Below are 24,503 nucleotides of genomic sequence, written 5' to 3' on the forward strand. Positions count from 1 at the left end.
AAAGAAGTACTTTCAGGTAATGTATCGTTAGCCATGGCTATTGGTGGTTGAGAAAGTATCTTGTAATTATTGAAGGAGACAAGCTTAGTCTTGGCAGAATTAAATGTGACCATCCATTTTTGTTCCCATTCCACTACAGATTGGAGGTCTTCCTCTAGTGTTTCTGCCATTTCCTTAGATATGTGTTCATTTGTTTTTCTCTTGCGCCTGTTATAGAGCGTGGTGCCATCAGCAGATATACCCATCTCAGAGACAATTTTATCAGTGTGGTCATTTATGAATATTAGGAATAAGTAAGTTCCAATGATAGACCCCTCATTTACACCCGCATTTATCTAATATTGTTTAGATGTACGACCATCGAGGACAACATGAATTCTTCTCTTATTTAAGATATAAGCTTGGCTTTAAAACTCAGATTACACATCCATCATATTATTCACATTTACGTTCCTCTTCATGCAGCAGATGTTCTGAAGCCACCTTAGCTAGGTGTAAAAGTTTTTGCCGATTTGTAGAAGGAGAATTTTAAACCACTGGAATTTATTTTATGCATATTGTTATTATTTAAACTATTGAGTTGTAAGCCATGTTTAATTTCAGAACAGTTTCCGATGGTTAGTTGTTCTATACAAGTCCTGGAGGTGACTGGTTTTCAGTAGACAGTTCTTGAGTTGGAAGCCATGTTTAGTTTCAGAACAGTTTCCGATGGTTAGTTGTTCTATACAAGTCCTGGAGGTGACTGGTTGGAAGCCACAGAGCAAATGATTCTTCCCATGTTGACACGAAGAAAACATATGCAAAGTTGCTCAAGAAAAAGGTTTAATTTTTATGGAGCAATTCTAGTTTCTGATTGGTTGGTAGCAGAACGTGAATTAATTTGATTTGTCAGTTCTCAGCAGCATCGTTTATAAATAGAATCTTCCAACTGTGAGGGACCATATCCCCATTATAGATAAAAAATATTGCAACACCATGATTAATTTATATTTTTCCTTTTAGATTATTAAAACATCATATTATACCCTTGTTGATCCTAAAACGACCTTCTTTAGTCAGTAGAAAGAAAACCATCTTCCATCATGATAATGCCCGTCCTCACGCACCAAAGATCTTTTAGGAGAATTTTGTCCTATTTTGCATATTCTCCTGACCTAACTCTCTTGTATTATCACTTATTTGTAGAATTACAAAACCATTTAGATGGCCTTAGGTTAACATAACTAAAGTAGGTTGAGCATAAGTTGATAATATGGCCTTAGGAAGGAGTCATAAAGAAAGACTCGAACAATCGGTTAAGATAATAAAGACTATATTGTACAAGAATGTAAATACAAAGATAGGTTGTCGGTATTTCCCGACTGTTATGTAAGTCAGTCTGTAGTCTTGCGTTAGATCACGATAATTTCCCAGCTCCATGAGACTATTAGACATTTTTTTTAAATTCTCATAATGATTAGAAGACTCCATTATTAGATTTATATTTCACACCAGAACTCTAATAATTTAACAAGCTAGGCTCATTGACAGATGATATCAAATTATAAAGAATCGTTATTGTTATTTGCATACAACATTTTAAAAAACGCACAGATTGTCATTTTCAAGATGAAATTTTAAAACGGCAAACCTTTTTGCACCAACCTAATAATAGCACTATAACCAATTGTTTCATGGAAAAAAAATAATTGATTTATTTTTTTTTTACTCTTCTTCACCCCAAACAAGAAATATTGCCACTTACTGTTGGAGATTACTATTTGGGACCATGTCTACAGGGACATTATGCAGGAAGTTGAGTAACAAGATGTCTGTTCACATTACATTTAAATTTTTGCCTGTCAGTACAATTAGGGAAGCAAGAGACAAGGATGGAATTCCCAAGAAAAAAAAAACTATCACATTACAAGGTTTTCCGGCATCTAGGAACCTCTACAGTGAATGAAAAAAACCCCAAAAAACTATCACATTACAAGGTTTTCCGGCATCTAGGAACCTCTACAGTGAATGAAAAAAACCCCAAAAAACTATCACATTACAAGGTTTTCCGGCATCTAGGAACCTCTACAGTGACTGAAAAAAACAAAACAAAAAACTATCACATTACAAGGTTTTCCGGCATCTAGGAACCTCTACAGTGAATGAAAAAAAAAAAAAACTATCACATTACAAGGTTTTTTTTTTTACAGTGAATGGAGTGGAATTTTGCTGCTTGTCTAGTTAGTCGGAAGTAATTACCTCGCAGGGGCAAAAGTGCTGATAAATTATAAAAAGAGAAAAATAATTGAAAAACTTTTTTTTCTGTATTACGGCATATCAATCCTTTTTTTCTGATAGTTTATTGAAGCACATTGTTAATTGTAAACGATGCATGAGATGACATCTTTTGATTGGTTTACGACATATCAACTCGTTTTTATGTTATTCAGTGCCAAAACACAAAATAACTATGAATGACTCATTGAACTATTTGGATTATTTGTATTATCTGGACTTCTGTTCTCGCCTTGGAAGTTATTCTCACAACGTTTCGGCTGATGTAACTTCCGACTTTCTCAGATGTATCTTCTCAAACATTGGAAACTAACGTCTGTACCGTTACACACGTGTTACATGTAAAGCTCGTCGCCAAGGAGACAAAGATAAGGAATAGGAAAATTGTTATTTTTATAATCTTTTTTCCTTTTTCCTTGCCGCGACGTCACCTCGCACAAGGCTTGGTCATTTGCATACAACTGATATGTGTGTGTTCGTGTTCTGTTACACACCCAAGATGAGAACACTTGTCTGAATAATCCAAATAACAATTTCTATCTTGAAAATTTCGGAATATAAAATCACTGAATAAATTTTTATTTTACCAAAAGCTTTAGAAGGGGTTAATGTTCATACCTTTCTATATAGTATTACTGTATAAGTGAATCCATTCGAACTGACTTGATTTGAACTCTTAGCTTAAAGGATTCCATAGTCCACATTGAGATCATTACTCCACTCGTGCCATCCTAAAATAAAAAAAAATAAAATAATTAAAAAAGAAATAATATAAAAAAATAATACAACTGATTACATATTGCTGTGGTAGGATCCACCTAACTAGCATGGTGGAGTGTCAACCATATAAATATGGTTGGTACCATAAAGACGGGAGAGACTCAACGAGAGACGCAATGAGAGACTCAGAGAGACAACGAGATCGAGAGTAGACAACTACCCAGCCGAAACCTTCTCCAGGGAGGTTCTTCCCATGACTATTCCAATGGACTCTATGTAAATATTGTATATACTTTCTTGCTCTCAATATATTTGTTCTATTTTACTTTTGTGTTGGAGCTATTTATTTCCATGTGTTCAGTCGAGTTTCAACACATATTAAATCGATACTAATTATTAATGTTTTTGCATTATTGTATATTCTTTCAGGAATTGCGAGGAAATATCCGAGTTCACTGCCGCCTTCGTCCTTTGCTTGCACTTGACACGCCAAATGAAGCTACTCCATCTTTAAACAGGTAACGTGAAAACTTCCTTTATTTTTTCCCATTCTCAACCATCAAAAACCTATGATCCGTCAAACATATGACAATATAGGTATATTTACTTACCAAACGTTCGTTTTGAGTTAGTAAATTCGTATGAACCAGCAACATGTGCTTAGATTTAGAAACTCCTGCATCTGGCAATGCATGAGGCAGTCAAAGTATACCATTGTTTTCGATCTGAAGCCAGATCTACATCATTCCTCCAGTTCCTTCCTGCTACAAACAAATCTCTTTCGATTGTCTGTTTTCTGTTCATTTTTGGTCTTTCTCTCTTTTCTTTTCCATCAAGGGTTTGTGGAACCAATCTTAGAATATGTCCGAGCCAGCCTAGACGTTGTTTGCAGATTATTGACAATACTACATGTTAGTTAGTGTCATCTCTAAATTCTTGCCTTTGTTCAGTCTCGAAAGACAAAGGATACCCCTTGAAAGGCCAGCTACGCATATAATTGTGTGGCAAGGGTTGTGCAATTACCAACCACACCTCTCCTGAATCGGCACTGCTTGAGTCCAGTGGCAAGGAGAAGTCCAGGACGATTGGAAACAATGCCAATATATGCGGAGAGTACATACAGCACCTTGAAGTCACAAATGGTCACCCATCTGGTACTGACCAGGTTCATCGTTGCTAAACTTTGGTGATTTGGCAGGAACTGGAGTGTCAAACGTGATTATGTCGTATTCTAACTTCTTATTTGTTAATTCGATCGCTCCATTTGATCCCTAGTATCTTTTTAAGACACTTGGATGCCAAGTTTCACTTTCCTATAGCAGTGTGGACATGACGCTGCTGTTAAAAATCTTCATTTAAATCTGAGAATGATTAAATGCTGCTGAAGCCTTAGCTATTCTGCGCTGCCTTCCTTATTTATGGGGTTTACTAAGTAGGTGGAGTTGTCTCAAGGTTAATCTGGTTTCGTGTGCTTATGAAGGATGGAGGTTAAATGGACTCTTAAGCTTATTGTGTTCAGCTGGAAAATATGTTTGTTTTGATTTGCAGGCGTGTTGTTCACTAAACAAAAACGAGTATCATTCCTCAAAATAAAACATTGTTTGAACTAGAGTTGCAATTTTGTTTGAGACGAGAGGATCGTTCTGTTTGAGCACTGAGTGAGACCACACAATTAACGCTGTGACCAGTGTCAGAATCAAACATCGATTTTGGATCAGAACAATGAACATGGCTTGTCTGGTGAATGGATACAGACGCACGTTCAAAATCATGCTTAATAATTAGAAGGTGCTGAGATTTGACAGTTGCTTATTGTAGATCATCATCATCATCATCATCATCATCATCATCATCATCATCATCATCATCATCATCAACAGCAGCATAATCAGCATCAGCATCATGATGATCATGATCATAATAATCATGATCACCAAGGCTGTGACAACAGCATATTCTTTTCATTGTTTATGACTCGCGAGTGTATATCCATTGATATGCTATATGTTTTTATATAGAGTGATGTGGTTCTCGTTTGATTACCTGCGTCTAACTGTGTCGGATATATACTCGAGAGTCAAAACAATGAAAAGAATATTCAGTTGTCATAGACCTAATGGTCAACATGATTATCCAGCTTTGATATTTAGAGTATTGCGTGTGTCTCGAACTCCAGGGCATGCAACACGAGGCAATGTCTCATATCTGCTCTCCATGCAATCCAATCCAAGTATCAATCATGTTGCATACGTTGCAAACAAACACTCAACAATCTTCCTCAGTCTACCTAATGGCTAGAATATCCATAGAATATGGCTAGAATATCCTAGAATATGGTGAGATGTCACACTGTACATGGCCAAACCATCTAAGGTGCTGAGAGTGCATGAGGCATGTTTTTGATGAAGTACACTGAAAAATATGGAAGACATTGTTCTACAGTTCATTGCTGGGTTTCACTCCAAGAAGCAAATGACTGCTTCCATCTCTTCTTATATAGTCCTGAGGGGCAGATAACTCCCTGGAAAAATGATTTTATGCATGAAATTAAAAACTGACTAAAAGAGATATTAAAACTGAGAAATATAATACTAAAAAATTATGTTTGATGTAAAAAATAGAAAAATGCAGTTTTTTTTAACAAGTACTAGGAAACATTTAAAGCTTGATTGATCAATTATTTAAAAAAAGTATAAAGCTAAAAATAACATATTTCGCCATAAATGGCGTTTGTAATTATAATTTAATTCAATTATTTAAAAAAGTGTATTTGCCTGTCTAGTTACATCAGAATTCATTAAAATGCTTAAATGAATATTTAGACGCAACTGGGTTCCCATACCTAAAATCCAAGATGGCGGTGGTAAGCACATTGTTTCTAAAATGTACAAGATCATGCGAAATAATTCAATTATTTGAATTTATTTAAATTATAAGGTAAATTATATTCTAGTATTTTTGCATATTCTTATAGCCAATCATAGTAAATTTTATTTAGACATAAAATGTTGGTTTAATTAATTCAAAAACCTTTAAAAAATATTTATGTTTACGGCAGAAAATGGGTCAAACTTAAAATCCTATTAAAAATATAAAATATGTTATAATATATTATTCTGCTTTTAAGATAATAGACTTCAAGATTTTATCTTTCTGATAAAATAAAAGTTGTTCAGAAATCACGGATTTTAATAGATTTTAATAAGGTTTAGAAAAAGCAGTTTTCGATCGATTGGGGTCACTATATATATAAAAAAATAACAGTATAGCTTCATTCCCAAATCCAAATATTTAGTTTTTCATGCAAAATAGTTTGGTACATTATTCTTACAGATCCGTTTCGTTATGCAGAAACAATCTGTTATGATTATGTCAATGCTGACTCTTTTCATGCATATACTCCTCACGAAACGAACCTGTGAAAATGTACTGAAATTTTAACATGCTGGAAAGGATGTTTTGTATGAAAAATAAATATTGGGATCTTGGAATGTAGCTATAATGTTATTCTTTTATATCGGCTTTGTTGTTATATTTAACATACAAAAAGTAAAAAGAATTAGGACACACAAAGAGTGGAATATAATTGAAATAACATATTTTACTAAAAAAGAAGCACACACACACACACACACACATAATATATATTTAAAACTGTACAGAAAGTCAGAAAAACATTTATACCGTTGGTTTCAAGCTTAAGATAAGGGGGGCAATTAATGGTGTATAATGTTAGGCTCTCGTCAGCCATATTGTTTTCTGTTTATCTTTCTAAGGAAAAAACCAGGGCCGCACACATTATCTCTAATAATGTTCATTTTTATTTAATTATAGCTTGTCCGTCCCCATATCTATATATCTTATTTTAATATCATTTTTCAATTATTTATTTAATATATTTTAGTAAATATATGTTTAAATTATTTTTTTTTCTGACCTGTACAGTTTTAAATAAATAAATATTAAGCTCTTATATTGAAATTTTTTCTTTGTAATCGAGCACTTTTACGTAATTCTTTCCCACAAACAGTGAACAAGTATATATATATATATATATATATATATATATATATATATATATATATATATATATATACGAGCAAACAGTTAATAAAACATGTTAAAAACCACTTTGAAATGGAGTTAAAAACATATTTAATCTGAAAAGGAAACACTAGATAAGTGGATAGTCCTTAATCTGCAGAGTTTCAAAGAAATACTTTCCTTCTCAACAGAGGGTAGGAATTAGCAAAATGTGGGATCGGATTTTGCATGCAAAAGTATTTGATGAAACAAGTAAGTCAAAGATCTTACTTCAAAACCAAAAAAGTGAAGCAGAGGGAATATGGTGAAGAAAAAGGTGATTACATATGAATGGATGGTCTGGTGGAAGATAAATAATCCAGTGACAGTAAAATCCAAATATGTAACTTCAAGAAAGTTTTATTTTATTTTTATTTTATATATATATATATATATATATATATTATATATATATATATATATATATATATATATATATATATATATATATATATATATATATATATATATATATATATATATAGCAGGGGCAATAATACAAGGAACGAAAACAACAAAAAAAGTAATGCATGATTAAGAATGAAATTTTTACTGAATTAAGATATAGGTTTAATGCATAAATGTTTTACAAAGTTACAAAATTTTGCATAACTTTTTTTTAAATACTGATTCAATGGACAAAGAAAACAATCTACTGGACAAAAGTTAAGAAACAATGTCAATTTGCACAGACATCTAATTTGCATTGTTAAAACCACTCGATGGCGTTTTTCAACAATAAGTAAACGTTCACTGATCATTAGGACTGTATTTTTAAACAATATGGCACGTTCTGCATGATAAAACGCTCTCTTTGGAAGAAAACATGTTGTAACTTCATGCAAAATTTCAGAAAAATATAATGAGAATTTTTGGAACGAACGGACAAAGGTGAATTCTAAGATCCAAATCCGACTAAGTCGGTGGACCAAAAATGTATTGCTGCTAACTAGCGAAAAAAAAAAGCCAATAAGCCAATTTCAGAAATTTCTTATATTGATCATAGGTGGAAAATTGTCGTTCATCGTGTAGTTAGCAGGTATCAGACCATCAAATGCTAGAAGATCTAGAACATAGCAGAGAGAAGATCGAAGAATTGTTAGAATATCTAAAAATACCGTTTTGAAACTTCTGCATCAATTGCTCGTAAATTTAATGAAGAATTATATAATAAGATCTCAAGAAATGCAGGTGAAAGCAAGTTTTAAAAATGCAGGATTTTATGTCCATATTTCATCTTCAAAGTCTTACATTTCAAAGCGAAACCAAGCAGCATGCCTTGAGTACGTGAAAGACTGACACGCAAAGAGATACAGTTCATTTCATTAATGCGTCCAAGTTTATAATATTTGGTTCTGACGCCACAGAACTTACGAACGCCATAGAACAGGTTAAAGACTGTATTCTCAATGTGTCAAGAAAACGCTAAGTTTGGTGACAGCAGTGCGTTAGAGTGGGGAATGATTTCATCTGCATGAGTTGGCCCTGTCATTCGCATACATAGCAATATCAGTGCTGAGATTTACAAAAGGTTTCTTCCGCATCATGCGGTACCAAGATGAAACCATATTCTTTATGAATCTCCAATTTTCATGCAGGACAATGCACCTTGCTGAAAAGCTCAGAAGGTTATGGCTTTATTTAAAGAAGGAAGAATCGCCCTAATGAAGCCTAGATCCCCGATATTAATCCAATAGAAAATGTTTGGAGAATAATTGGAAAAAGGCCTGAGAAAAAACCTTGACCCCCCCAAAAAAAACAAAAAACAAAAACAAAACAAAAACAAACAAACAACAAAAAAAAACAGGATCGCATATTATTGAAAGACGAATAAGAGAGGGAATTACTGCTGATTTTGCAAAAATTTAATTAGATCATGTGGTTGACGATGCAGGTCATTGAAGACAAGAGTATGTTTACCAAAACTTTAATTTTGGTGATATTTTATTCATAATCAAATATTAACAAGATCGTTCCTTAATTTTTGACCAGCAGATTATTTCTTTTGTTGCGTTTAATCTTTATTAAAAAAAAACCCAAACGATTATGTAAAATTTTGTAACTTCGTATACTAATCTTTATTTGGTAAATATTTCATGGCTAATAATGCATTACGTTTTAAACAAACATGTTATATATATATATATATATATATATATATATATATATATATATATATATATATATATATAATTAAAAGGAGATTAGAACAATAGTCTAAAGAGCAGAGTGTATTTTAATGTAATAGTGAAATTACTAGTTTAATTAAAATACAGGAAAGAAAAAGTGCTCGTTGTAATTTAGATATATAATAAGCTCGATAGGTAAATATCCTAGAGCTAATTTCATATTTAGTAATGTGATTGATAATTTAAAAATCAAATTATAATTAAATTAAAAATCCGTTTCATAAGAAGGAAGAACAACAAAATCAATTATCTGTACGATCGTTTCGGAAAACAGTGTTTTTATTGTGGTAGACATCAAGTTACGGACAATAATTATTACATATAGTTTTTTAATAAACAAGGTTTCCTCATCAGCAAATTGTGAAGGGTTTTTATTAAATTTAAAAGACACCATAAATAAACCTAGCATTAAAAGTAAGGCAGATGTATCTGGAAAAAATTAAAATAAAGGTCTGGATTTAAAATTGGCGTCGCAAAAAGTGACCCTCCTTGCTAGAAATAGTCCAGTTGACCACCACAGAATTTTTTTTTTTCCTAATTCTCAGATATTATGCGCCCTAGGGATCGCTCGTTCAGGTGATACTGGTTTCGACCCGGTCCGACGCAGGTGACGAAAGTTTTAGCGGATATACGAACACACACACACAAACATACTAACCAACGTTTAAGACTTATATAATAGTCATTCTAGAACGGTTCGAGGTGCTACATAGAGCGGACTCCAAAACCATTTAAAGATTTTAGAGTTTGTCTCTATTGCGGTGCGTAAACCTTTTTTGTGCCGGCAAAAGGAAACATCAAACGCATTGTTTCTCTTTGGGTTACTTTGAATTTTTTTCTCACGCTTTTTTTTTCCTTCCCCTCGTTGTGCCAATATTTTAATCGTTTTTAAACGTTAATAAACTTATTTTAGTGTCCCCGTACTTTTGGCACATCCAATAGTTCGCCTTTAGAACTCTTTATTTTCGACATAATATTATTTTTTAAGCTATCAATTTTTTCCTGATGAGATGATAGCTGAAAGAGCTCTTGAGAAACCGCCGCCAATTTTATTTAAAATTGTATATTAATTCTGTACCTCCAAACATATATATATATATATATATATATATATATATATATATATATATATATATATATATATATATATATATATATATATATTTAGTAATGTGATTGATAATTTAAAAATCAAATTATAATTAAATTAAAAATCTGTTTCATAAGAAGGAACAACAACAAAATCAATTATTTGTAGGATCGTTTCGGAAAACAGTGTTTTTATTGTGGTAGAGTTACGGACAATAATTATTACATATAGTTTTTTAATAAACAAGGTTTCCTCATCAACAAATTGTGAAGGGTTTTTATTAAATTTAAAAGACACCATAAATAAACTTAGCATTAAAAGTAAGGCAGATGTATCTGGAAAAAATTAAAATAAAGGTCTGAATTTAAAATTGATAAGAAAATGAATATGGGTTAGAGATAGAAAAGAAATAGAGTAAAATATAAATTTGGTTCAAGTACAATATTATTCATACATATATACACAAATATATACATGCATATATATGAAAAAACAGACACATATACATATACATAGATATACAGATATATACATAAAAATATAGGTACAAATATTTACCTTTTAATTTTCCGCCTTTTGAAATCAGGAACTATGGTTAAAGTACTCATATAGATGCTTGCTATAGCTTTTCAGCTTATGGAATGATAAATTTTCAAAAAGGACGGCCGTGCAATAATTTATTTCCGTTAGCTTACTTTTGATTTAAAGACGCCACGGTTTATAATTCGAAAGAAATTGTAACTGTCCTAATCTCCTTTAAATTATTAGCTCCCTATAACAGGTCGAGTTTATATACGTAATTATAGATATGTTTCATAAGAAGGACTTACAATTATCAACCAAATGTATCTCCATACCTTCTAAAGACACCTTTATAACCAGCTTAATTACAAGTATAAATATATTTATAAGGAACTTGAGATGGAAAGCCTACCATTTTGATAATCACCAAAATGATGCCACAGAACCAATATATCACCAACCTGGAGAAATGGAACAAACCAACCTCAGACAAGACAATGAACAGAGAAAAGCAGCCAAATACTTCAGACTAAAAACATACAAAAACCCTAAAGGGATCGCTCGTTCAGGTGATACTGGTTTCGACCCGGTCCGACGCAGGTGACGAAAGTTTTAGCGGATATACGAACACACACACACAAACATACTAACCAACGTTTAAGACTTATATAATAGTCATTCTAGAACGGTTCGAGGTGCTACATAGAGCGGACTCCAAAACCATTTAAAGATTTTAGAGTTTGTCTCTATTGCGGTGCGTAAACCTTTTTTGTGCCGGCAAAAGGAAACATCAAACGCATTGTTTCTCTTTGGGTTACTTTGAATTTTTTTCTCACGCTTTTTTTTTCCTTCCCCTCGTTGTGCCAATATTTTAATCGTTTTTAAACGTTAATAAACTTATTTTAGTGTCCCCGTACTTTTGGCACATCCAATAGTTCGCCTTTAGAACTCTTTATTTTCGACATAATATTATTTTTTAAGCTATCAATTTTTTCCTGATGAGATGATAGCTGAAAGAGCTCTTGAGAAACCGCCGCCAATTTTATTTAAAATTGTATATTAATTCTGTACCTCCAAACATATATATATATATATATATATATATATATATATATATATATATATATATATATATATATATATATATATATATTTAGTAATGTGATTGATAATTTAAAAATCAAATTATAATTAAATTAAAAATCTGTTTCATAAGAAGGAACAACAACAAAATCAATTATTTGTAGGATCGTTTCGGAAAACAGTGTTTTTATTGTGGTAGAGTTACGGACAATAATTATTACATATAGTTTTTTAATAAACAAGGTTTCCTCATCAACAAATTGTGAAGGGTTTTTATTAAATTTAAAAGACACCATAAATAAACTTAGCATTAAAAGTAAGGCAGATGTATCTGGAAAAAATTAAAATAAAGGTCTGAATTTAAAATTGATAAGAAAATGAATATGGGTTAGAGATAGAAAAGAAATAGAGTAAAATATAAATTTGGTTCAAGTACAATATTATTCATACATATATACACAAATATATACATGCATATATATGAAAAAACAGACACATATACATATACATAGATATACAGATATATACATAAAAATATAGGTACAAATATTTACCTTTTAATTTTCCGCCTTTTGAAATCAGGAACTATGGTTAAAGTACTCATATAGATGCTTGCTATAGCTTTTCAGCTTATGGAATGATAAATTTTCAAAAAGGACGGCCGTGCAATAATTTATTTCCGTTAGCTTACTTTTGATTTAAAGACGCCACGGTTTATAATTCGAAAGAAATTGTAACTGTCCTAATCTCCTTTAAATTATTAGCTCCCTATAACAGGTCGAGTTTATATACGTAATTATAGATATGTTTCATAAGAAGGACTTACAATTATCAACCAAATGTATCTCCATACCTTCTAAAGACACCTTTATAACCAGCTTAATTACAAGTATAAATATATTTATAAGGAACTTGAGATGGAAAGCCTACCATTTTGATAATCACCAAAATGATGCCACAGAACCAATATATCACCAACCTGGAGAAATGGAACAAACCAACCTCAGACAAGACAATGAACAGAGAAAAGCAGCCAAATACTTCAGACTAAAAACATACAAAAACCCTAAAAGGAACAAAGACACTGAAAAATTTGAAAATGATTTGATCAACCTGATTAAAAATATTAAATTTAAGAAAAATAAAAAAATATGTCACTCCAACCCTTAAAAAAATAAATAAATTTTCAAAATCTATTTCTAAAAGCCACCAAAACAAACTGATAGTACCGGCGGATAAAACTAGGAATTTTTACACAATGGACTATATACAATATAAAAATCTAATATATAAGGAACTTAATAAAATTACAAAACAACAAATAAATCAGCACTAAATAGAATAAATAATGACACAAAAAACATTTTAACTAAACTTAAAATAGATAAATACACGGAAATAACGGTACCAGGTACCCCGAGATTTACTTTAAAAGACCACAAACACAGCTTTAATATTAACCCTACTATTAGACTCATTTACCCCTCAAAATAAGATATAGGACTAGTTAGTAAAAACATATTAGATAGAATTATCCCCAAAATTAAATCTACAATAAAATACCCACTATGTCAATCTTCCAACCAAGTAATCGACTGGTTTTCTAACATTCAAAATAAGAATAACGTTAAATTTCTTTCTTTTGACATTGAATCATACTACCAATCTATATCACCTATCCTACTAAATAAATCTCTATTGATGGCACGAAAATTAACTAATATAACTCAATACGAAATTAAACTAATACTTGTAGCTAGAGAGTCTTTAATAACCTTTGATAATAAGTATTGGACCAGGAAAAATACCCCTAACCACTTCAACATTTTAATGGGCTCGACGGATTCGACTCAGGTCACTGATCTAGTTGGCCTTTTCCTTTTAAACGAAATACATTGTATACTCCACAAACAGTTCAAACTTGAAGGAGGACTATACAGAGATGATGCACTTTTCGTAACTAACTCTACAAATAATAATTACGAAAAAGCAATTAAAGCTCTACATAAATTATTTAAAAGTTATGGACTTAGTATAAAAATCGACCCTAATAAAAAATGTTAATTTCTAAGACATAACCTTAAATCTTGAGAATTCTACCTTTGAACCCTATCATAAACCTGGCAAATCTCTACTATATGTCCACAATGAATCAAACCACCCTAAATCAATATTAAAATCAATAGTTCCCAATATCGCTTTAAGAATTTCTAGACTGTCTTCTACTAAATCCATATTTATCAAAAATGAAAAATATTACAATGAACCCCTTAAAAACTCTGGATACAATTCGCAAATTAAATTCAAAAATAAAAATGATAGAAACATAAACTGCATTGAAAATAAACCTATTAAGAGCGTAATAACATATAATATGGCAATGTCTTCCCGTATGCGAGTTAAGAAAAATGACCAAGAGACAAAAAAAGATAGAACCAAACCACAAATATTAGATAATAATACAAATAAACAACAAACCAAAACCCGTAAACGTAAGAATAGACATAAGGAGACCCTATGGTTCAACCCTCCATATTCCAAAAACCTAGAGACAAACATAGCCAGAGAATTTTTTAAAATATTAGATAAGAACTTTAAAGCCCCCATAGATATAATAAAATTTTCCATAAGAACACAATCAAAGTCTCTTACTCTACTATGTCTAACCTTCATAAAAAAACAATTAGCTCTAATATTAAGAAAATTAATAAGCTACAAAATACAACTATACAAAATATATCAGACTGTAACTGTAGAAGAAAAAATAAATGTCCCCTAAAAGGCTCATGTAAAATTACAAATGTAATCTATAGCTGCACAGTATCAAAAACCCCAAATATACATGAATCTATTAACAGCCATAACTCAGCTACCAGATTAAATAATGACACCAACTTAAACCAATCTACCGATCAATTAAAAAGCAACCCACCATATAATAATCCAGCACCAGACCTAACGGAAAATAATCACAGTAAGCAAGAGGCAATATATTTTGGTTCCACATCTGGTATAATAAAACATAAAATTTCAACGCACAAATATTCTTTTAAAAATAACTCTCTGTCAAACCAAACTAATCTATCCAACTATATTTGGTAACTCAAAAATAGCAATATTTCTTTCAACTTGAAATGGCGAGTAATTGAATCTTGCAAACCATATAAACCAGGAGATAAATTCTGTGCACTATGTACAAAAGAGACCCTAAAAATTTTGAAATATGAAGATATAAAAAATGCAACCACCCTATTAAATTCAAGACAGGAACTAATCTTCACATGCAGTCATAAACGTTGGTTTAAATTTAATAAATATAAACCACCTTAAATCATTAAAAATTACTTATTAGTAAAAATAGATTACAATTTTTTCTGTAATAAATTAAGTTAGACTAATTATCCCCCTTGCACCCTTTAATTAAAGAAAATGTGACTAATTATCCCCCTTGCATTATGTAATTATACAAATAACGTTAACTTACAATTTCTTTCGAATTATAAACCGTGACGTCTTTAAATCAAAAGTAAGCTTACGGAAATAAATTATTGCACGGCCGTCCTTTTTGAAAATTTATCATTCCATAAGCTGAAAAGCTATAGCAAGCATCTATATGAGTACTTTAACCATAGTTCCTGATTTCAAAAGGCGGAAAATTAAAAGGTAAATATTTGTACCTATATTTTTATGTATATATCTGTATATCTATGTATATGTATATATGTGTCTGTTTTTTCATATATATGCATGTATATATTTGTGTATATATGTATGAATAATATTGTACTTGAACCAAATTTATATTTTACTCTATTTCTTTTCTATCTCTAACCCATATTCATTTTCTTATCCATTTTGAATCCAGACCTTTATTTTAATTTTTTTCCATATACATCTGCCTTACTTTTAATTCTAGGTTTATTTATGGTGTCTTTTAAATTTAATAAAAACCCTTCACAATTTGTTGATGAGGAAACCTTGTTTATTAAAAAACTATATGTAATAATTATTGTCCGTAACTTGATATCTACCACAATAAAAACACTGTTTTCCGAAACGATCCTACAAATAATTGATTTTGTTGTTGTTCCTTCTTATGAAACAGATTTTTAATTTAATTATAATTTGATTTTTAAATTATCAATCACATTACTAAATATATATATATATATATATATATATATATATATATATATATATGTTTGGAGGTACAGAATTAATATACAATTTTAAATAAAATTGGCGGCGGTTTCTCAAGAGCTCTTTCAACTATCATCTCACCAGGAAAAAATTGATAGCGTAAAAAATAATATTATGTCGAAAATAAAGAGTTCTAAAGGCGAACTATTGAATGTGCCAAAAGTACGGGGACACTAAAATAAGTTTATTAACGTTTAAAAACGATTAAAATATTGGCACAACGAGGGGAAGAAAAAAAAAAGCGTGAGAAAAAAATTCAAAGTAACCCAAAGAGAAACAATGCGTTTGATGTTTCCTTTTGCCGGCACAAAAAAGGTTTACGCACCGCAATGGAGACAAACTCCAAAATCTTTAAATGGTTTTGGAGTCCGCTCTATGTAGCACCTCGAACCGTTCTAGAATGACTATTATATAAGTCTTAAACGTTGGTTAGTATGTTTGTGTGTGTGTGTTCGTATATCCGCTAAAACTTTCGTCACCTGCGTCGGGCTGGGTCGAAACCAGTATCACCTGAAAGAGCGATCCCTAGGGCGCATAATATCTGAGAATTAGGAAAAAAAAGAATTCTGTGGTGGTCAACTGGACTATTTCTAGCAAGGAGGATCACTTTTTGCGACGCCATTTTTTGTAAGTCACATACACGTTTATGTTTATAAACGTTATTTTTTCAGGGTCATGACGTCATAAGTCGTCGTGGTACAGTTAGCAAAAGCGTTTGCCACTTACCTTTATCCCCGCTTTCGCGTTTCAGGTTAGAATCTACCTATGCGGCTAGCTTTTTTTTTTTTTGCTATCGCACGGATTCTCGCTGCTATTTTTATTGAAACAAAAGTTGTTTTGATTCATTTTTTTTTTGGTGGGGGAGTCCAGGTTGTCACCTACTTCTTCTTTTCTTTTCTTGGGGGGAGGGGTGCTCAATATCCTTAGTATATCAGCTCTGTCCAAACCAAATTTAGTGTTCAACCGGGTAACGCCAGGTATCCATGCTAGAATATATATTATTTTATCGTTTTGAATAACTGGGTCTCTCTTAATTGAGATTCCACTGAAACAAGTATGCACATATGTAACCAATAATGCTTGTATAATAAACATACTATATATCTATATAATTATAAAACTCAAATGGCCTTGTAACGAGTGATGTAACCCACTTTCCGGTTTATGACATCCGGTTGCGCATGCACGCATAAAGATTAACCCATAACAACGTAAACAAATAAACACAAATCGCTTCTTTTGCAGATTTTGACCTGCGCACTGAAATATTAATGTTATTATTTCGAAATTAATATTTAACATGGGAAGAGTGGGGGTGTTTTGCAACTATTCTTTATTACAACTATACTGTCACTATTTTCTTATAACTAAACAACTTTAACCCGTTGACAAACATAAGAACAATTGTAGTAAAGTCAAGACTACTACTAGTAGTAGTAGTAGTAGTAGTAGTACTACTACTACTGCTGCTACTACTTCTCTCTATCCGTTCCTTTTCCTTCCTTCCTTCTTTTTTTTTGTTTACATTTCTAGATACAAAATAGTTGTGTGAGAACGGTGAATTTGTTGACACTTTTACTAATCTGTTTCAATATTAGTTTTATTTAATTTTATTTATTTAGGTTTTATTTTTTTGCTTCAGGTTTTATTCATTATTTATTTTTAGATTTTAAGTTTCTATAACTTGGTTGAAGGATTCCAATATGGGTTTTTCATCCTTATATTTCTCATCAGTAGTTTCATGTGCTTTTTGCTGCTAAATGACTTTCGTCTGCGTTCGATTCATAGGAAAATCATGTTTAATTTTCGATTTTTGAGCGATTATTCGGAAAAATAGGTAACTTTACACGAATAGGGAGGATTTTTTTTTCATGATTAAGTGATACGTCCATGATTTTTCATTTGAATATACTTCCATAGAAATGTTTCTGTTATGTAAAAAAAAAAAGTATTTTCTTTACATCACAAGTGTCACGCTCATACATGAATTCCATAGCTAATATAACATACTGACCCAATAGGTCACAGGTAGTGTAGTATATATATATATATATATATATATATATATATATATATATATATATATATATATACTAGCAATTCAGCCCAGCTTTGCTCGGGCCCTATGTACTGTTCATAACTTCCCCTATGTGTGAATACACTTTATGTAAGATTTCAACTATTTAGACCCAAAATTGTCTGAGTAATTTCGTAGAGACCACGGAGGTAAATTTTTATAAATTGGACGCCAATTTTAACCCCTTAACATTAATTATTTTAGTCTCAAATACAAAATATAAAGTTTTACCCATGTCCAAGTTACCTACATCTAAAATTTCAAGTCTTTAGACCCAAAATTGGCGGAGAAATTTCGTAGAATCGGCATAGGTCAACTCTTTCAACTTTGACATTTTGGCAGCCAAATTTTCGCCCCCAAACTGATTAAAATGCTTGCCACTTGTCTGAATACCCGTTATGTGTAAATTTTAAATGATTAGACCCAAAATTCGGTGAGTAGTTTTCTAGACACAGCAAAGGTCAAATCTTTTGAACTTTGACCCCTCGGAAGCTTTAATTTTCGACCCAAACCGATTAAAACGCTTGCCCTATCTCTGAATACCTTTTATGTAAAATTTCAAATGTTTAGACCAGAAATTGTCTGAGTAATTTGGAAGAGATCGCAGAGGTAATTTTTTTTTTTTAACTTTGACCTCTATTATGACCCCTTAACATTTATAGTTTTGGGGTCACATCAAGTTATTAAGTTAGATCTATGTCCAAGGAACCTATATCTAAAATTTCAATTGTTTATACCCAAAATTGGCGGAGAAGTTTGGTAGAGTTTGTAAAGGTTAAATCGTTGAACTTTGACCCCGTAACACCCGGATTTCAGGCCGAAAACGGATTACAAAGATTTTCCCAAATCTCAGTACCCTGTATATCAAATTTCGGGTCTGTAGACTGAAAATTGACAAAGTCATTGCGTAGGAAAATGTACACACACACACACACACGCGCGCGTTCACTTTTATATATATAATAGATACACATATATATACATATAGTCATGATCATATTTATTGGTACGGTCCAATAAAAACCTCATTTTGTCTTAAAAATCCTTCAGAAAATGGTTAAATCAAAGGAAATCACAAAGTATAATGTATATTTTGAATTGCTCTTTGCAACTCAGCAATCGAATTAAAAAAAAAAGAATAATAAAGAAATACAAACGATATTTCAAAATTCTCTTGTTCAAATTTATTGGCACCGTAATTCTAATGATCGACTGTATGGTCTTTAGCCTAAATTACTTGCTGTAGTCGTTTATTATAGTTTTCCACTAACTTGTAGCATTCTTCAGCAGTAAATTTAGTCCATTCCTCCTGACAATAATCCTCTAACTGAGCGAGATTCTTAGGCTTCCTCTCCATTACCCTCAATTTTAAAATCCTCCACAAATTTTCAATGGCATTGCGGTCCGGGCTCTGGGATGGCCACTCTAAAACATTGTTTTCCTCAAGCCATTTCTTAGTCAGATTAGCCAAATGCTTTGGGCCATAATCTTGCATGAAGCACCAACGTCGACTAAGTGACAGTTCTATAGAAGAGACCTTCAGGTTTTCATTCAGGATTTTAACATAATCCTCCTTATTCATGATGCCTGTGACCTTAACAAGTCGTCCTGGTCCAATGGTAGCAAAGCATCTCCAAAACATCAAACTGCCTCTGCCGTGCTTCACAGTTGGTATCGTGTTCTTAGGCAAGAAGGCTTCGCCAGATTTCTTGTAAACAGAAGAAACTATTATAGCTGATTAACTCAAATTTTGTTTTGTCGGACCATATAAAATGTTTCCAGAAGGCAGCATCTTTATCAATATGGCGCTTTGCGAACTCTAGCCTTGCTTTTAGATGCATAGGTTTCAATAAGGGTGTCTTCCTCGGGCGACATGCTTTCAAACCAGCTCTCTTCAAAACTCTACAAACTGTGTGTTGAGACACTTTCACTCCAGAGCTTCTCTGTTTTTCTACAATCTCCCCAGCAGTGATATTTGGAGTTTGGTTGACATGTTGAACTATTTTTCGCTCTGGTCTCGTGGACAGTAGCCTTTTTCTTCCCCGATCTTCCAAATTCATAAAGTAACCTTGTTATTTGAACTTCTTTATGATGGTTCAAACGGTGGATTTGAGAAGGTTTAGCTTCTTAGAAATCTTATCATTATTATATCTGTAGTCATCGACATACAGTCCTGTTTTGTTGTATCACAACTCATCAGTGTCGCTAGACTAGCATCTCTCCCAAGCCAAGGATTGAACCTAGAACCGTCGTGTTGACAGTCGGCAGTTCTCCCACTCTACCACAGAAGGGACGCCCACAAATAAATCGTCGGAATGTCTATTTAAATAGACATCCGCCATCACTCTTACAGTGCTCAAACCGCCTGTTTGTAAACAAACAAACAACAAGCTTTGCATTTTTCAGCCAATTAAGTAGCGGGTGAGATTATTTACGACAGTGCTCTACCCAAAGAGGGGGGCTTAAAATATATTTGTAGTCATCGACATACAGTCCTGTTTCGTTGTATCACAACTCATCAGTGCTGCTAGATTAGCATCTCTCCCAAGCCAAGGATTGAATCTAGAACCGTATGAGGGGCGTGCAATAATAATGCCCCTGACCCACTTCCAGTTGTCTGATCTAGCTGAAATTTTTCATGTGCAATGATTTATATCTCTATGGGTTATGTGGCAAATTACAGCTCTGAACTAACAGGTGTTTGAACTAAGTCAGGTTTGAAATGGAGCTTGTTGAATGTCGAGCAGTGATTCAGTTTTTGTATTTGAAAGGACGCACACCACAGAAGAATGAAAGAAACTTATAGTGATAATTCCCCATCATATGACTTTGTAAAACCCTGGCATCGTGAATTCAAACATGGCCGGAAGTCTGTGGAAACAGCTCCCACACCTAGTCGCCCCACCTTCTGCCATTGATGAGGCATCTGTCCGTCAAGTTGAGGCTGCCATTTTGAAAGATCGGTGCATTACTATTCGCGAAATAGCCCAAGATGTCAACATTAGTACAGGGTCTGTGAAAACTATCATTCATGACCATTTAAATATGCATAAGGTGTCTGTCAGATGGATTCCCAGGTTGCTCACACCATTCAAGAAGCAAGAACGCGTTGAGTGCTCGAGGATGAATTTGGAGATGTGCCAAGAAGATGAGTCAAAGTTTTTCAAAAGACTGATTACACAGGATGAAACCTGGGTCCATGACTATGATCCAGAGACCAAAGTCCAGTCAATGCAGTGGAAGCACTTGAACTCACCACCTCCAAAGAAGGCAAGGGTGCAGCCTTCCCTGGCAAGGTCATGCTCACAGTCTTCTGGAACCAGGACGGAGTAGTGATGACAGATTTCCTGGCAAAGGGTACCAGAATTACAGGAACCTATTATGCTTCACTTTTGAGGAAATTAAGGGAAGCTATCAAAATTAAGAATGGGGCAAGATCAGCAAAGGTACCCTCCTCCTGCAGGACAACGCTCCAGTCCACAATTCGCATGTTGCCAGATTAGAAGCATGAGCGTGTGGTTATGAAATCCTACCCCATCCTCCCTACTCTCCTGATCTTGCACCCTCTGACTTTCACCTCTTCCCAGTCATGAAGTTGTTTTTGAAAGCAAAGCGTTTCTCAGATGATGCAGCATTGATTTCTGAAGTCACGTCATGGTTGGAGGACCAACCTGGGGTGTTCTACAAAAACGGTCTCCAGAGCTGCATCAAACGATGGGGGAAATACATAACTCTGGGTGGTTCCTATGTAGAGAAAGACTAATAACTGTGCCAAGTTTCGTTGCTCTACTACTATGGGAAGTGGGTCAGGGGCATTACTTATTGCACGCCCCTCGTATATATACTATACTATACTAACAGGGAGACCTGAAATTGTTCAGGATTGTATGAAGACCAACAAATGTTCCACCCTTTCATACTTTTATTGCCATTTAAATCGATGTGATCGGCCATTTTTGAATCAACTTGATTGATTGCTTGCACTAGTTACCCCACAGTATACCGGAAAAAAGCTTCTCTTGCCACCCTGCAGTGACTTAGTCCACAACACATTGCAGTCTTCATTGTACTGTAGTAGATCTAGTGTTGATTTTGGAAAATTATTTTCATATAATGGCTTGAATTAAAGTTTAAAATCAAAAGTCAAGTATCAAACATTCATTTCGAACACGCCTCTGTCATATTAAAGAACAAACTGTTTATTTATTAAACTATTCTTATGTAATGACTTGAATTAAAATTCAACATACAAAAGTCAATTTTAATAGTTCAATTGTGCTCTAAACAGAAACATTCATTTCGAATACGCCTCTGTCTTATAAAAGTTGATTTTATAGGCTGGGCCTTTCTACTTGTGCGGTGATAAAATTTTTTCAAATGTACTTGTGGCGTGAAGCTGTATAAAAGTGCTAACTTTGGTCAAAATTGGACTCCCTTCTAGCATAGGATTTTTTTCAATTATTGATTTTCGTTACTTATCAGAAGCATCCCAATAGAAAATCTACGTAAGAACACCTCCGGACACATCATTTACCTTCGTGTGAAATTAAAAAAAAAAATTTTTCAGCTGTCTATAGGAACAAATCCGACCGCACACACATGCAGAACAAAGCTCCTTATATATATATATATATATATATATATATATATATATATATATATATATATATATATATATATATATATATATAGAGAGAGAGAGAGAGAGAGAGAGAGAGATCCATATGCAGTACTGTTTCGCTGTTTCACAGCTCATCAGTGCGGCTAGACAAGGAACTATCTCAAGCCAGGATCCAAACTCGATCGCCCAAACGACAGTCAGAGCTTCTAACTGTTGCGCTATACAACTGCTGCTATGCTGGCAGTGAATTAACAATGTTTTGGCATTGTCTAAATACCTAAGCTGAATTTGTTTACATAAAGAGCATCGCTTTCTACGCTAATGGTAATTTGTATATCACTTCTCAATATGCTCAACTCAAGATAGGGAGTATTATATATATATATATATATATATATATATATATATATATATATATATATATATATATATATATATATATATATAATTTAGAATGAAGTTATTTAACAATCAGCTGGTATTGAAGCCTGTGATTATAAGATTTACAGAGTATTACTGACAGTAATATTCTATAAGTTTTATCCCATCTAAATAAGAATTGCTCGATATACAAGATAAAACATAAATTAATTGTAGTGATTCAATGAATTTCAAAAAAACATTTTTGAAATGAAATTTTTTAGTTTCATATCAAAGTTTTGTATTATTCTAACCAAGACAAAGAATACTTTTAGAAAATTTTATCTCCTTTACCTATAGGGTTTCGATGTCTGCCATCTCTTCAGAGGAGAAAATATTAGCAAATATTTATAAGGTATGTACCCTATTTGCTAAAGTCAGTGAGACATGGAAAGTCAAAGTTAAGATAATTGATTAATCAGAAGTCATATAGTAATGGAATTTGAAGAAAAGGATATGAAAATTTTAGATCCAAAATGCCTGGTAAATTCCATGGTGATTGTTCTTTGAAGCAGTGAGGTAATAATATCCAAGCTGTATATTGGGCAATCCGCATAGCTGAGTATAATCTCGTCAGCCATGGTTAGACATTCAGCACCTCGGAGAAGGAAAACTCCCTGAAACCCGTCAAGTGTTTGGACATATATATATATATATATATATATATATATATATATATATATATATATATATATATATATGTGTGTGTGTGTGTGTGTGTGTGTGTGTGTGTGTGTATGTGTATGTGTATGTATATATAAACCACTTAAACCACTAAGAGAGATGCAACCGTCAGTCTTTATTAAGACATGCACTTAGAAGAGGAAAACTCCGATGTAAAACCTGTGGTATGTTGTTCACTGCATTTGTGGCAAACAGCTGCACCAATACTTTGTTATTATTTCCAAAAAGTGTGGCTGGTTCTACACATGTCTTCACCAGTTAAAACAAATCATTGTGTGATAGTCTCTCAATTTAACCATTTTTTCGGTTTCAGTCTTAGCCACATTTGGTCAAGTCCACTGGTGAGAGAGCAAAGGTGACAGGGACAGGCAAAGGATATTCCTGGAAGTCTCTAGCTGGCCAAATGGGTGATGGTCGTTCATGCACTAAACTTTGAGCATTTATGCTGTTCGTATCCCTCATTGGTGACAAAGCAGGCCTATTTAGCAAAAGCTCTGCTTTCTTCTGGAAGAGAAAGGGGAGATAAAAGGAACCCTAACA

The 24,503-nt window shown here is 32.8% G+C and overlaps 1 protein-coding gene across 1 annotated transcript in view; it reads left to right on the forward strand.

The window, feature by feature from the left end:
• Window positions 1–24,503, forward strand: part of LOC145247429 (kinesin-like protein KIF25) — a 446,897-nt gene that overhangs the window by 182,399 nt on the left and 239,995 nt on the right. Inside the window, exon 5 of the mRNA XM_080109187.1 lies at window positions 3,424–3,512. Within this exon, the coding sequence (XP_079965313.1) occupies window positions 3,424–3,512 (89 nt within the window). The remainder of the gene's footprint in view (window positions 1–3,423; window positions 3,513–24,503) is intronic.

This window comes from Euprymna scolopes, chromosome 25 (assembly GCF_053919585.1).
Source record: "Euprymna scolopes isolate OS-2025 chromosome 25, ASM5391958v1, whole genome shotgun sequence".
In the NCBI taxonomy this organism is placed as follows: domain Eukaryota; kingdom Metazoa; phylum Mollusca; class Cephalopoda; order Sepiida; family Sepiolidae; genus Euprymna; species Euprymna scolopes.